Source organism: Strix uralensis, chromosome 22 (assembly GCF_047716275.1).
Source record: "Strix uralensis isolate ZFMK-TIS-50842 chromosome 22, bStrUra1, whole genome shotgun sequence".
Classification (NCBI taxonomy): domain Eukaryota; kingdom Metazoa; phylum Chordata; class Aves; order Strigiformes; family Strigidae; genus Strix; species Strix uralensis.
In genome coordinates, this window is record NC_133993.1 from 8087653 (window position 1) to 8103099 (window position 15447).

General features: G+C 49.4%; 1 protein-coding gene across 12 annotated transcripts in view; it reads left to right on the top strand.

Moving 5' to 3' along the window:
• Positions 1-14938, top strand: part of TANC2 (tetratricopeptide repeat, ankyrin repeat and coiled-coil containing 2) — a 290476-nt gene extending 275538 nt beyond the window's left edge. For 9 of the 12 annotated variants that reach the window (XM_074891795.1, XM_074891801.1, XM_074891800.1 and 6 more), the window contains 5 exons: positions 415-444; positions 1364-1455; positions 2904-3050; positions 5008-5108; positions 7151-14938. In XM_074891795.1, coding sequence (XP_074747896.1) covers positions 415-444; positions 1364-1455; positions 2904-3050; positions 5008-5108; positions 7151-9107 — 2327 coding nt within the window. In that variant the 3' untranslated portion in view covers positions 9108-14938. The remainder of the gene's footprint in view (positions 1-414; positions 445-1363; positions 1456-2903; positions 3051-5007; positions 5109-7150) is intronic. The other 3 variants (XM_074891797.1, XM_074891798.1, XM_074891799.1) reach the window with 3 other exon arrangements.
• Positions 14939-15447: the final 509 nt, after the last annotated feature.

The window sequence follows — 15447 nt, forward strand, 5'->3', positions numbered from 1 at the left end:
CGAGTCATGACTGCCTTGTTCTCTTTATTAAAATGGGGAATATTTTTTTTGCTGTCATATTACTTAGCAAAGTTAATCAATAAACAACTGTTTCTTTGGCAAGGTCTTTCCTCTGGTAATGCTTTTTCTATCTTTACTAGTCTGAGTCGACAAACGTACTATGTCCATGCATTGCTGTGAGCTGCTGCATTCACTTGCTCTGTGTATGCTTTCAGATCTTAGTGTTACCTGCACTGCGCCACACAGCTGCTCACGTTACGTTTTCCTGTGAAAGGGGATTTTGCTGGTGCATTGGCTTCTTTGCTGCCTGCCTCTCACAGCTGCTTTTTTCCTTTCTTTTTTTTTTTTTTCACCTTCATCCATTTTTTTTTCCCCCTCTCTCCTACAACTTTTTGTTTTCTCCTTTCTTTGAAGGTTGTCAGACGTTACCGAGTCGCCCACGAGGTATATCTCATTGCTGTCAGCATCAGCTTCGATCTGATAGCTTTGTCAGCCTTGCTTTCTCCTGTTTGATTTAGCCTGCATGCGTCCCCAACACCTCTAATCTTTTAATTTACCTCACCTTCAAATAATTTTTTAATGACTGTTGCAGAGAATAACTTGAACTCAAAAACTAACCTCCTTCCCCCAAAATGTACTGAATCTACTTATAGAATATTGTTGACTTATTCTTCACCCACACTAATGAGTTGTCCCTAAATTTTCGCCATCCCTTCCCTCCCAATATTAGTCCTTGAGATAAAAACTGGCTCTGCATGGGCGGACCCCTGCGCAGAGCCAGCGTGTCCCCAGCCCAACGGACAGCTTCGGCACCAGCAGCACTTAGACACAACCTTTCCTTCGTCGTATTTTCCACCTTAATGGATTTTCTACTCTAGTATTTCACATCTTGTGAAGTTGGAAATCACAATTCACTTAAACACAAAACGCCTATCGACAGTCGAACTGCAGATTTCCTAGTACACTTGCAGAGATTTTAATTTAGAAATGCTTTTATGTAACCACTCTGATTTTTCCTTTTAAATATGTTTTGTTTCCCCCACCCCAGCTGGTTCCACAATCAGCACTGCCCTCTTGTGGAAGTGGCTCCCATCATTTCCCAGACCATCGTGGTGGTGGTGGTGGTGGTGGTGATTAGGCTTAGCCTTAATGACTGCAAAGGAAAACCATTGCAATGTGGATGACGTTAATTTAAGTGTGAGAGGAATTGCCAGCTCAATCATTTGGAGCGCTCTGCCCTTTGACCATGCCAAGTTGTTCTCTCCAGCAGAAATTCCCACCCCAGGATATTTTTTCCACCCAGCTTCCTACCACCCTTGCATTGTATGAGTTTTTTACCCATCATGCATCCTGTACACTACAGGTCCAGCAACATGGGCGATGGCAACCTCCAAACCAGACATCATGATCATCCTGTTGAGCAAGCTGATGGAGGAGGGAGACATGTTTTATAAGGTGAGAAGAGTGTTTTTGGAAAAGTTGAACAGATGCAGCTTGCAGGATGACTTTGTATGAGGTTTTGACTGAGCAATGCTGCTGCCTTAACCTGTGGCAAGTAAAAGCTACTGCTCGCAGCATTCCTTGTGTTGCAGACTGTTTGGTTTTGGTTAGTGGGGTTGGGGAGGGGGGATTGATTGCCAAACGAAGCTGAAGCAAAGCCAAGTCTCTCTGCATTCTGGATTTGAGCCAGCACTTCATTTCCTCTTTGAAAACACCAGAACCCAAGTGTTTTACAGAGATTCAGAGTGCTGATGTCATTGCATCAGATCTGGCAACACTGTCATTACCTAGCAGGCTCACTGCTGTGGAACAAGGCAACAAGAGAGTATATCCCAGAAAAACTCGTGAAAGAAACTTTTTGCAATGAAAACAGATTGTCAGGACACAGATGGCTTTGTCATGTCCTTTAGCCCATGGGAGACATTCCACCATTGCAGTTAGAGAGTCTTTTTTGCTCTGTGTTTATTTTAAGCCGATCTTTAAAACCTGGAGATTTGCACACACACACAAAATGTGCAAGTACAACAATGATTCACTGTTGGGCTCTAAGGGTGAAGCAGAAAATATGCAAAGCTGGCATTGTAACTGGAGTTATCTGCCAGAGATACATGATACAGCTGAGAAACCTGAGTCTACAAGGTTTTAAAGCTTACTATTCGTAGCTGCAAAATTTATGTCTGGGTCATCATGAGTTGCATGCGTCCTAGATCCCATTTCGCCCTCTTTCTTTCACCCTAGCTGCCGTGGCTGCCCCCCTCCAGGGCGCAGATCATCCCATCCCAAAAATAGGTGCCCAAAATAGCAAACATGAGTCACCCTTTGAAGGTGACTGCTGCGTCCCAATAACTATAAAAGGAACCCAGTTGATAGGCTTAGATGTAGACACCTAATTTTTAGACATCTAAAGTCCAGGGAGATGAATCTCAACCTGTTTGTCCAACTTCAGAGCCCCATCAGTGCCATAACATCTATCTGTGCTATTGCAGAGGCTTCTCTGAGCCCCAGGAACTCCACCCAAAGTCCCACACTTCATATTCTTTACCCTCCCTGATGCTTATTAAAGTGAGTGTAGGATATTCTCCAGAAATGGGTTACTGATCACCCAGCTCAAAAGACCATCCATCCAGAGACCAGATGGAGTTGTATCAAGTAAATACCATTTCTGCTGTGTTTCCCACTGTAGCGTGACGACTCTGTACAAAGTGGGAGAACTCAACTTGCACAGGGCATCTGCATTTCCAGATCAGACGTTCCCTTGATCAAATGTTCTGGCTTTCCTTTCTAGAAAAGAGCTAAATAGTGAAGTCATGTCACCTTAACCATCTAAAACGTTCGTGGGGCTGGTGAGTGAGTTCTCTGCAGCAAAGTAAAGGATGCGTTTTGACGTGTTCTCCTTCTATTAGAAAGGTAAAGTGAAAGAGGCTGCCCAGCGCTACCAGTATGCTTTGAAAAAATTCCCCAGGGAAGGGTTTGGAGAAGACCTGAAAACCTTCCGTGAGCTGAAGGTGTCACTCCTCCTCAACCTCTCCCGATGTCGAAGGAAAATGAACGTAAGTCTCCCCCCTCTTCGCGGCCTTAAGCACAAACTGCCAGCTTTCTGCCTCTGCACAGAGACACGTCCATCCTCTAGTCGTGCTTTGCCCTCCGAGATCTCTCCTCTGTGTAACCTGGTTGTCCTTCACAGAGCACTGACATTTTATAATTCAAAAGAAGTAATGATTTAATATGCATTTCTGATGATTAAAAATTCATTGCTATGTTTATAGCTTTTTGAATTTTTTATTACTCCCTTTTGATGATGATGTGAATTGGGGGTGGAGGCATTTTCCAGATTTCTAGGGCAGCAGTGAGGGAGGAGCCAGGAGATGTGCTCCTTTGAATACTAATTAATTTAAAATGAAGGAGCATATGCTTAGGGGGCTAGCACTTCCCCAGGGCAGTGACTCATCCAGAAACACCCCCACATACTCCCTCTCCTCCCAGAACTGCCAGATCACTGTCACTCTCCCCGCTCCCATCCAGCAGCATCTAGCGACCAACTCCTGCAGCATGTCAGTTCTCCCAGCAGGCCGGTGCCACCTCCCCCTTGCTCTCTGTGCAGAGGCTTTCACCTCTACAACTTAAAGTCTCCATAGACTCGAAAAGTGAAATCTCCACCGAGGCCATGAGCCAGTGAAGATTACACTGGAGGGGAAGGGCTTTTTGTGACACCTTCATTTCTTTAAGCTGTGAGGGAGAAAGATGTAAAGCAGTGGAAGTCAAATCTTAATGCTGGTGAAGAGACACCACAGTTTGTAGGAAAAGTGTGAAACTTCTTTTTAAATGAGCCAACTGACAGCTAAGCCTGCGCTTGTAAGGACAAGATTTTTGGTTTATTGTTAACTGGGGAATCCCAGGTTTTGTGGTAGAAAATTTCAGAGGGTTGTAATTGCTCCTGCAGTTCTCATGCCTATAGACGAGACCATAAAGGTACCTACCTCTTGCCTACATTCCCAGTTTACACTATTGGACAGTATCTCTTCAGTAACTGCTACTGAAGGTACAAACAAAAGTATGAGCTTCCCCGGGCAGGGCCTCAGCAAGAGTTTGCTTAAGTAGAGTTTTTGAACAAATCAGGAGTACTCTTCAGTCCTTTCTCCGAGAACTGCTCAGGGTCATAGCCCAAGTCAGCAATCCAAAACAATGTTTGGTTGTGAAATGAAAGCTCCTCCACGGGGAATAGGTCTCCTTCACAAGTGCTGAGCTTCAGCTGAGCTTAGAGGTATGTGAAGCATTCAGGACAAGGCAAGGGAGGACGGCCCTCAGGTCTGAACCATAGCTGGTAGCCTGATCTCGTGGCACTGCCACTCAAAAGCACCCAGAGCAGTCTCCATCCCCTGCGGTCGCCCTCTCCCTCCCCACTCCCAAACTAGTCTCCCAGGTGAGGTGTAGGGGAGAGGCAAGGAGCAGTGGAATGGGTGGCACTGGTAGGACACCTTTGCCAGGCAAGTCCTGTTTGTAGCTATTGAGATACCATAGTCCCTTCCTTCATGTGCAGTTTTATTCAGCCCCTTCAAAGTATGTCAGTGTGTTGCAGAGTGGGAAGTAGAGGGCGTGGGAAAGGTTTCCTATCGCTTTCAACTATGGAAAAAAAATCCTTCGTGAGATTACATTCCAGCCTCTGCGAGACCAGATGTTTCCTCAAGACTGTAGGTTGTTGGAGAGGGATTGCATGCACTTGTTGGGGACACAATCAACGAGAATGGAGCCAGCAGCACGCTGGCCTCTGGGGGTGCCGACAGCATCGGGCGTTACAAGAGGGCTTCGAGCCTTTGGACGTGCCGTTGTAGCTCTCTGGCTGTAAACAATGTTGAATCCATGTGAAACATTCCAGTACCATCAAGTTTTCCGTGGTACGTGCAAAAAAAAAAAAAAAGTCCATGTTAAGTTTGTTTTCTTCCCAAACTGTATATATTTTTATTTCTATATCTATTCAATTACTTATCTGCACACCTATTGTAATGACAGGATTTTGGAATGGCGGAGGAATTTGCTACTAAAGCACTGGAGCTGAAACCGAAATCTTATGAAGCTTACTATGCAAGAGCAAGGGCCAAACGCAGCAGCAGGTGAGGAGAGAGAGGGAAAAGTGCGAAGGGCTGGTCTCTTCAAGCCTGGCCACACCAATGCAGGCACCCACCGTGCAAAACCGTACCGGGGTCCCCATGGGAAGAAATGGCAAAGGAGCATCCATTAATGAGATTACAAACCTCTCAAACTCCAAAGTAACACCCTCCCTCATTTGGTAATTTCTGGAGACAGCTGAAACGTTTTGGGAGGTTCTTCTTAGTTGAACTTTGTCTGAACATCTTACTACACTGGAAACTTTTACACCAAAGTTGGGTATTCTTTTTAAAAACACGCTTTAGTTCAACCACAACTTGGACTCAAAGCAAAATATGACTCATGGAAGCCCCGTGGCCTGTGTTATGCAAGAGGGCAGACTCATTCATCACAGTGATCTCTTCTGGCCTTAAAATCTATGAATCTCTCTGTCCTACAGCACTTTTTGCAAGGCAGAAACTGCTGACTAGCTGTGCAGTGACTGTGCAGGCAAGCGCCAGCCGGTGAGCTTTCAGCCGTAGCTTGTGCTCAGAGCATTGCAACCAGCTTCTAGAGAGCTGCAGCACTGGGATCTCTCTGCATCTCAGATGGAGCCCAGAGGATTCCCGTTTTAACCTCCCTGAAGGCTAAAAGATGTGAGATTAAATTTGAAAACCTATCAATGCCATTCCTAAATGAGCTGGAGGGCTTGCTTCTGAGTCCTGTGCTCAAGGACTGGGCACACTGTCACTGCACACACCTCGGTTTTAAGCAGCAGCCAAAATGCCTGGTGTGGCAGTGCAGAGAATCACCCGTAGCTGGAGGTGTCGAGTCCACCTGTGCAGACATCCCAGCTCAGCAGACACCGCCACCGTTTGACCTTCCGTGCTGGAGGTGACCGGTGGAACCGGGCTCCTGGCCCAGCTGGTGCTGCGCTGCCTGATCCACCGGGTCTTGCTGCGGGAAGTGAAGCCCTGCCCTGAAGTCCTGCTGGCTGAGCCACTCTGGCCTAATGCCTTTCCTTTAATGGTTTTCCTCTCCATTGTTTCCAGAACACTTGTAAGGAACTGGGTTCCTTTCCAGATGATATCAGCCTCCCCACATACAAGCGTCCTTTTCTCCCCAGGTCTCTCCATCAGAAACTGCCACCACTTTGGCTTTTCTTCTCTATTTCCCAGTTTGTGCCCAGCAGCACCCCGAGGTCAGCACAGTCCAGGGAACAGGGGGCTTTTCCTTCCTCCACCTGGTTTTCAATGGCTTGTGCAAAAGCTTAGGCTGGTGTTGGGAGGTGCTGGGGAGTTTTTCACTGAAATCGTACCCCCAGATGACAGTCGTGTTCAAACAGATGGTTTTGCTCAAAAGTGAACAGTGTCCCTGTAAATGACAACCCCCTTCCCCGAACCCCCACCTCCCTTGTACTCCTCACAGACTGGCCTTTCCCTTGCAAAGGCTTCCCCAGGGGCATGCAGGCTCCCTAATGTTGCTCAATTCCTTCGTTCAGAAGAAGTTAGCCAAATCCATTGCAAAATTGGAGAGACAAGCCTCGCCTAAAGCGCTGACCCGTGGGAGCCCCGGAGCTCTGGAGCCAGCCCTGACGCTGTGTGGTCTTGGCATCAGGCAGAAGTTAAATTTTCACTGGCATAAGCGGTTGCAACTCCATCAAAGCTGCGCTTGTTTACAGTAGTGGTGAGCTTGGCTCTTGGTTATCGATGCTTTGGTTTCCCCTTTGCTAAGGCAGGGGCAAAGCTCATGGTGGTGCTGTGAGGAGTCGTTAATTAGCCCGTAACATACATTGCAAAGGACAGGCGGTTTTGCTAGTCTGGGTTGTGCCATCTCAGGACAGTGTTCCCCTCTTCTCCAGAATGGCTGGCAGTGTTTTCCTTCAGTTTGAATAAAATAAATCCAAGTGAGGCACATAAGGCAGAGTCTGAGAGGCGCAGCGAGTGGTGGCAATCACAGACATCTCCCTCACTAACTCAGACAAGCAACTTAACCCTCCGGAGCCTCCGAGAAAGGCTCCATTCAAATGCAGAGTAATTTCAGCTCTTGTTTCTATCCCTTTGTCAAGCAGGCAGTTTTCAGCAGCCCTGGAGGACCTGAACGAGGCCATCAAGCTGTGTCCCAACAACCGTGAGATCCAGCGGCTGCTGATGCGGGTGGAAGAGGAGTGCAGGCAGGTGCAGCAGCAGCAGCAGCAGCAGCCACCGCCGCTCCCGGTGGAGCCTGAACCCGAAGCCCAGCACGAAGAGCTGTATTCTGTGCAAGATATCTTTGAGGAGGAATACCTTGAGCAGGATGTAGAAAATGTTTCCATTGGCTTGCAGACAGAGTCCAGGCCCAACCAAGGGCTGCCCATCATCCAGAGCCCACCCCCGTCCCCAGCTCACAGGGACTCGGCCTATATTTCTGGCTCACCTCTTGGCTCTCATCAGGTCTTTGATTTCAGGTCCAATAGCTCCGTGGGTTCACCAACCAGGCAAGGGTACCAGTCCACGTCTCCTGCTCTGTCTCCAACGCACCAGAACTCGCATTACAGACCCAGTCCTCCGCACACGTCCCCTGCTCACCAGGGCTCCTCTTACCGCTTCAGCCCACCTCCTGTTGGAAGTCAAGGGAAGGAATATCAAAGCCCACCACCTTCTCCTCTTCGTAGAGGTCCTCAGTATCGCGCCAGCCCCCCAGCAGAAAGCATGAGCGTCTATAGGTCACAGTCCGGTTCCCCAGTTCGTTATCAGCAAGAACCTAGCGGAGTCAGCCAGCTCCCCGGTAGACCAAAGTCTCCGTTGTCCAAGATGACGCAGAGGTCTTTCCAGATGCCCCAGCTCCCCGTGGCCGTGCCGCAGCAGGGGCTGAGGCTCCAGCCCGCCAAGGCGCAGATCGTGAGGAGCAACCAGCCCAGCTCAGCCGTCCATTCCAGTACTGTAATCCCAACCGGTGCTTACAGCCAGGTTGCCCACTCGATGGCCACCAAGTACCAGTCGGCGTCAGGGGAAATGGGGGTTAGCCAGAGCAGGCTGGTCTACCAGGGCTCTATCGGGGGCATCGTTGGTGACAGCAGACCAGTGCAGCATGTTCAGGCAAGCCTCAGCGCGGGAGCAATCTGTCAGCATGGAGGGCTGGCAAAAGAAGACCTTCCGCAGAGACCGTCCTCGGCGTACAGGGGGGGTATGAGATACAGCCAGACGCCTCAGATCGGGCGAAGCCAGTCCGCTTCCTACTATCCAGTGTGTCACTCGAAGCTTGACCTGGAACGTTCTTCCCTCCCTGCCAGCCAGCTGGGCTCTCCAGATGTGTCTCATCTCATAAGAAGGCCCATCACCGTTAATCCCAGTGAAATCAAGCCTCACCCGCCGACTCCAAGGCCCCTGCTCCACTCGCAGAGCGTTGGCCTCCGCTTCTCTCCTTCCAGCAATAGCATCTCCTCCACCTCCAACCTGACTCCCAACTTCCGCCCTTCCGCTTCGATTCAGCAAATGGAGATTCCTCTCAAGCCAGCTTACGACAGATCGTGCGATGAACTTTCTCCGGTCTCTCCCACGCAGGGGGGTTACCCCAGCGAGCCAGCCCGTTCCCGGACCACGCCGTTCATGGGAATCATAGATAAAACCGCTCGGACTCAGCAGTACCCCCATCTCCATCAGCAGAACCGGACCTGGGCTGTGTCGTCAGTGGACACTGTCATTAGTCCTACATCTCCTGGCAATCTCCCCCAGCCAGAATCATTTAGCCCGCCTTCTTCAATCAGCAACATTGCCTTTTATAACAAAACCAACAATGCACAGAATGGCCATTTGCTAGAGGAAGACTATTACAGCCCCCATGGGATGCTGGCCAATGGGTCCCGGGGAGACCTCCTGGAGAGAGTCACCCAAGCCTCCTCGTATCCCGATGTCAAGGTGGCAAGGACGCTGCCTGTGGCGCAGGCCTACCAGGACAACCTGTACAGGCAGCTCTCCAGGGACTCCAGGCAAGGGCAGACATCCCCAATCAAACCAAAGAGACCATTTGTGGAGTCTAATGTGTAAAAGACGCTTGTTGGAGTAAGACCCTCATGTTTTCAGCACACACTTCCAAGCTTGATTTCCATGCATATTATTATTATTATTTTTATTTCTCTTTGGTAGCTACATGACCAAGTTTCTCCGGTACTTTGTGTGGTGGTCAGACAGCCATGCACGTGCTCCAGCCCTTTCGTTCCCCAGCTGACCGTGAAGCCAACATCAGCCGAGCCAGTATCGTTTGCCCAATTCCAGCTAAGTTCCCAACCAGGATATCTTAGTACGTGGTGCGGGGTGGTCCAGAAATAGCCCCTACGCAGCGGGAGGTAACCAGCTCTTTTTCAAGAGACGATCGCATTCGATTTAAATTGGTTTCTTTTGTCTCGATGAGCTCTTAGACAATTTTGATGAGAATTCCGAGCGGGAGCAGAGCAGGGATCACAGGAGCCTCTCCCAAGGCTGCATCCGCAGGTCCCTGTGCCAGAGGGGTTGTTTGGCTCTTTGTTCCGAGGAGCAAATGACCCACAGAGAGCAAGGGCACGATGTGTTTTAGTACCCAGTAGCTATGCACAATAACCATCCTGTTTCATCTGGTTTATAGCGTTTTAATCCAAATGGGATTCCTTCGTTATTTAATTACATCATCGGCCAGAAGGGGTGGGGATCACGCGATGCTTTGCTGCTTTGCAGGCTACCTGCCGGCTGCCCCAACACCGATTTGCTCTGGGGCATTTTACAAGCATTGGGAGATTAAAGTTGGCCCTTCGTATGCGTTTTAATCAGCCAAGGGAATTGGCCAGAAAGCTCTTGCGCCTGAACTGGGATACGACAACTTCTTCTTCACACGTTAGCAGGTGACTGCACCTCACACACAACACCACGTTTTCACCGGGGGTGTTGGGGGTTTCGTTTGGTGGAGTTTTTACTTGCAAGGAAAAAAAAAATCTGATTTAGAAAGTGGTATTCAAGGAGGAAAATTGCAAATTTTAATTTTTTTTTTTTTTGGGTTTCATTTGGTGGAGTTTTTACTTGCAAGGAAAAAAAAATCTGATTTAGAAAGTGGTATTCAAGGAGGAAAATTGCAAATTTTAATTATTTTCTTTTTTTCTTTTTGTCATGATGAGGATACATAGCGTGGCACAATGGTTCCCGAGGCAGGAGGGGTCCTTCAGCAAACCCAGCCCTGCAGCATCCCTTCCCTTCAGCTCGCTCCCGCCCGGGGAGCCGGTGGCGTAGCGAGGGCTGCGCTAGATCCATCCCCAAAGTCTTGGAAAGCGATTGCCATGTTCCGTGCTTGTAAATGGTGGAGATCGTGTTTTGCTTTTTAAGGAGCTGTAGTTAAAAGAGAGATATTTATAATTTATTTATGCGATATATTTCAGGACATTTTTTGGTTTGGGTTGTTTTTTCTATTTTATTTTTTTTTTAAATCAAATGCAAATTGCATCAAGACAGTGTGGAAAGCAGGGGACGGTTCCAAAATCCTTTTTATAGGATTTTCAGTAATTTTTCAATTACTCTCTGAAATTTTGGGGGGGGGGAGGAGGGGAGGAACTTTCTTTACAGATTCATTTATTACTGGTGGGTTTGTAATCTGCCTTTTCAGTTACTGAGGGCAAAGGGTGGGATGAACCGGGGGGGAGAGCGATAACCCTGTAGCTTGTTTTAAAGCAAAATAGTGCCTGTGCCCATGCTGAGCCTCTCTCATATCAACTCTTCAGAGCGATTTCAGTGCTGAGCAGGAGGAGCGATTCCTTTCGGTGTTTCCAAAGGGCTACGCGAACAGATTTACAAGACTTCTTGAACCAAATCGTGGGGTCCAACCTCCGCCGGTGTAAATGAGCATATCCCCAGCGCAACATCAGTGCAGCTACATCCATTTACACCAGCTAAGGACTTGGTCCAAAACTCTTAAGCAAACCCTGGCTTTGATGGGGCTTTTTCGGTTTTTTTTCTGTGTGTCGATCAGCACATCTCGTTGCTATTTCATTGCCTCAGAGCAAACTGGGACGTGCACACCTTGGGATGATGGGGGCTTGTGTCTCATAGACACATCGAGAGCGTTCAGGGCGGGGATTCCTCCGTGGGGTTTGGAGATTTTTGTGCTCTTCTGGGCTCTTTGGTCTCTGTCCAAGCCAGTATTTGGATTGAGGTTGGCGTTTTCTTCCTCAAGGTGCAACCCAGTGCTGATACTTTGCTTTATCACAGGGCTCTGTAAAGCGGGGAGCGGACTGGGGGACCCCTCGGTAGGGCGGGCTCCCTGCAGCCGCAGGGACACTCAGTTCCATGCACTATTTCTCTCCTTGCGAAGGGGGTGTGATGGTTTTTTTTCTTCCTCTTTTTTTCTGAAGCACTGTGTTCTGCTTTGTAAGGAACAACCGATCTTCTGCTCCGCGTTCAGTGCCCCTGTAGCTAGGACACGCGTATCCCTGGGTCTGGACTAACACCAGTCGCTTTGCTGAATGACTCCCATCCTCCAGCTTTCTGACTGAGTGAGTGGCTTCCTACCTTTAGTTGCTTCTTTGAAAGGAAAGAGTAACCAAATTCAGCCCCGTCCCTGTTTTATACGGCTGCGGCCGTGAGCCAGTTCGCTGAGATGCAAACGGGACAGTCCGAGAGCAGCGATGCGAGAACTGCCCGCGCTTCGCTTTCGCTATTCACTGCCTTGTGCTCCCCGTATGTCCTTCCAAAACGTCCCCTCACAGCACTTCTGTGTATAACTTTTGGGTTTATGAAGATGTTTTAAGGGAAAAAGAAAACAGCTCACACTTTCAACACAAACACCAAGCTGAAAGAAGGCTTAAATACTGCAGCGTGCAGGTTTTTTCACAATACCACGTGTTACATTTTTCACAGGATTCTTGCACTAATGGTTTTCCATCTGTTCTCTCTGTAAATGGGTGCACTTTACTGTTTGAATTTGTTACTATGATAAATACTGGATATTTAAGCGTGAGTAGTGTCTTCATTAGAAAATAGCAAAACAGCTCTTGTCTCTTAGTGTATTTTTCAAAAAAAAAAGAAAAAAAGAAAAGAAACGAAGCAATGAATCATAACATTTATAGCACAAGAACTGACTCTTGTATATAAGCATCAACAGATTGAGTAATTTTTAAATACAAAATTATTTGCAGTGGTTTTAAAGCACTTCCCTGGCAATTCTCTTAGGGACAGCTGAGGCAGGATGGCTGCTTTAGGCCCCGGGTGGGTAAGGAGCACACCTCTCCCTGGAAAAGCCGTTCTTTACACAGTCCCTCATGTCCTCAAGGTCACGATTTGGGTTTGGCGTGGTTGAAGAGCGGAGGTCGTTCCGTGTTGTGCTGTCGTGCGTGGTCCTGCTGTGAAGCGCGCTGCTGTGCGCGTGGCTCAGATCTCGCCTGAGTGTCCCCTCACCCTCTCAGCTCACACCTAGAGCTGACGAGCCCTGGCCGCGTTGCGGGAGCCAGCTCAGAGTTTCAGACGCGGTGCTGTCTTGTCCGTCTGTGCTACGTATTTAATTACTCTTTGAGTAATTAAGATGCAGGATGATGCTGCCAGCCGGCGCCTCCGTCCCTTCCCCGGCTGCAGTGGTGGCAAGCCCCCGTCTTGCGAGCGAGTCAGATTTAGGTGCACCAAGTAAACCAGGTTCTAGATGACACTGAAACCTCCGGGTTTGGTTCTTGGGGTGCGCTGGGTGGGCAATGCTGAAGCTGAGACCCGTATGCAGCTGCCCTTCCCACCAGGGGTGTCTCGTCCTCTGCCTGCAGCCGCTCCAAGAGCAGGGTGTGCTGCCCCAAAGCTGAAATCTTCTCTCCCAGCTGCAGGTGTGGGCGTCTGCCACGTCCCTCTGTGGGGATTCACCGGCTTTTACGTTGTCCCCCAGGCTGGGAGGATGCTCCAGTCCCAGGGGAGGGGACACCCTCCTGGTGGGGGGCTCTGCCTGGGTCCCCACCAGCCAGGCTGGGAATAGCATTGGAGGGCTTTGAAAATAGTCTTTAGTGGGCATTGGAAGTGCTTAGGAAAGGGAGGGGTTTACAGAGAGATCCCTTGGGATCTGGCTCCAGAGGTGCCACACAGCCTGAGCTGCCTCCTCTGCGTCGCTGCTTGGGAGGGCACAGGCTGGCCAGCTCCCGACGAACCGAGGCGTGCGTCTGTCCATCTGTCTGTCCCTCTGCCGCCTGGCAGGTGGGTCCGTCCGAGCACTGAACTTCTTGGGTTTTTTTTTTCTTTAACCTGGCTGTAAAGAAAACCGCTTGGCTAGTGTGAACATTTGTGTGTGCGTATGACAAATACCTAAGCCATACTTGGATTAGGTCCGGAACCAGGGTGGCTACTAAATTCAGAGCGATTCAGTCCCCTTGTACAAAGGTTGCTGTATATTCAGGGTTACCCAGAAGAAGTCTAGCTAAAACCGAAGTGCCAGCTCTGCCTTATCTAGAGAAAAGCAAGCCGGCGTGCCTGCTAGTCCTCCGCCTTCCTTGCAAAGGTGGGTCCACGGTGAGCTGTCGCGAGCTCTTTGGTGGTTGTACTTTGCTTTAGTCTTGGGAATTCAAGATAACTCTTCTACCGGGATTAATGGTGTTTAACCAAGGGCTTAGGGGAAGAGCTGTTGTACCTGCTGGGACCTCTGCGGATAAATGCCTTCACCCCTTGCTGATTGCTCTACGCGAAGTCTGGTGGGGTGTGTGTTGGACACAAAGCACAATGGTTGAAAGTTAATCTGCGTTTTTTTCAGATTTGTGTGAATAATTGCTGGATTTTCATTCAATCAAACTCTTTTTTCTAATATAAAACCACTAAGGGCTCAATTCTTTAGCAAGATGCGTTCATGTCCAACTCCTGACTATACAGCTGGATCTCACCGCAACAGTTACAGACCTACCCGAGAGAAAACGCAGCTAGCGCGACCGTCACCGGGAAAGCCAACGGACACCAAGCCCATCCGCCGAATCCTTTCCTCCTGCTCATTTTCTAGCTGTCACGGTACTGGGGAGTCAGCAGCCGGGTCCCGTCCGACGGGATCGCATCCTCTAGTCGCGAAAACAGGGCTGCTTTGCCAAAAGACTTTGTCCCTTCCAGGTGACGCTGTCCGGGGACGGCGGTGGGGGCTGCGGGTCGTCTCCTCCGGCGGGTCGGGGTCGTGCTGGGTGGGTGGGAAAGCCTCATGCCCAGGGAACTGGGTCACTTCGCCGTGGGTCTGCCTCGCTGTGCACTGATAAGCCAGACACTGAGAGCAGCACTGTGTGCTACGTAAAGTCCGTTTTGTTGCTACACTGATAACCCAGAGACTCGTGTGGACTCTGCCAGTACTGCCGGTGTCATCCCTGTCCAGCCTTTTCTTTCCCATAGTGTTGCATTCAGCGTTTCGTCTCCCTTCTGTCTTCACATCCGAGAGGATCTGATTTGGTACAAACACGTACAGTACACACACCTTGTGCTTTGTACAATTCCCTGGTTGCCATCCTCCGAGACACTTGCTGGGAAGATCTTTAAGACACTTAAATTTTCCTTTAGCTTTTCTATAATTCTGATGTAAAGGACTTTCTCTCTGTACAGTATATTATTCAATGCATGTTCTGTTCTCTCTACTGATATATTGAACACCACACAGTTGTGATATTGTGCAGTGGGAAGAGCAACCCCTGCCGACAGCGGAGGCCTTCGCCTCTCATGTATAAGGAAAGAAAACATATTTTTTCCTTTGCTGTATTTGCTTGAGCAGAGTTTTCTTGTCTGTACATGTGAGCTGTGAGATAGATGTGAAAAGTTCAAAAGAATGCATTTCCCCCCCCCCCCCCAATGTATACAGATTGTAATCTGTACAATGAAAACTGTATGTATGAAAAAATGTACTTATTTATAAATGGTTAACACTTGGACAGGGCGTCTGGCCTGGTGTTTTTCCCATACTGTGGTGAGCGAAGAAGCGTGCCCTGGCTTCTCGGTGTGGAAATAACCTGGGGATGTCAGGACGGCGCGAGGGTCACGTCTGGCTGTCACTGTGTGGGGATGGGGACCGGGACCTGGCGCCACTGGGAGCAGGAGGGGTCAGAGGCAGCGGTGCTGCTGCCGTTAGCAAAGGGGCATTAATAAAATAGGGGACGGAGCTGCATCAGAGAGTTCTCTGGATTAAATTGTGGAAGGCACAGCACGGCATTGTGGACGCTGGAGCCCTGCAGCTCCCAAGAACCCGAGTGTCTGCTGGCTTCATCCCTGCCCAAACCCAGGGCTGGGTTTCGCAGCTGAATGCCCCTCGCCAGGCCGGGCTGGATGCGCAGCGCCGGGAGGACACGGCCCATCGGGGTTGTAGTGAGCAAATAACCCCGGCTTGGGCTCGTGCCTTTGCCAGGGGCTGCGTTTGCTTTGCAGCGCTGGGAACCAGGAGCTT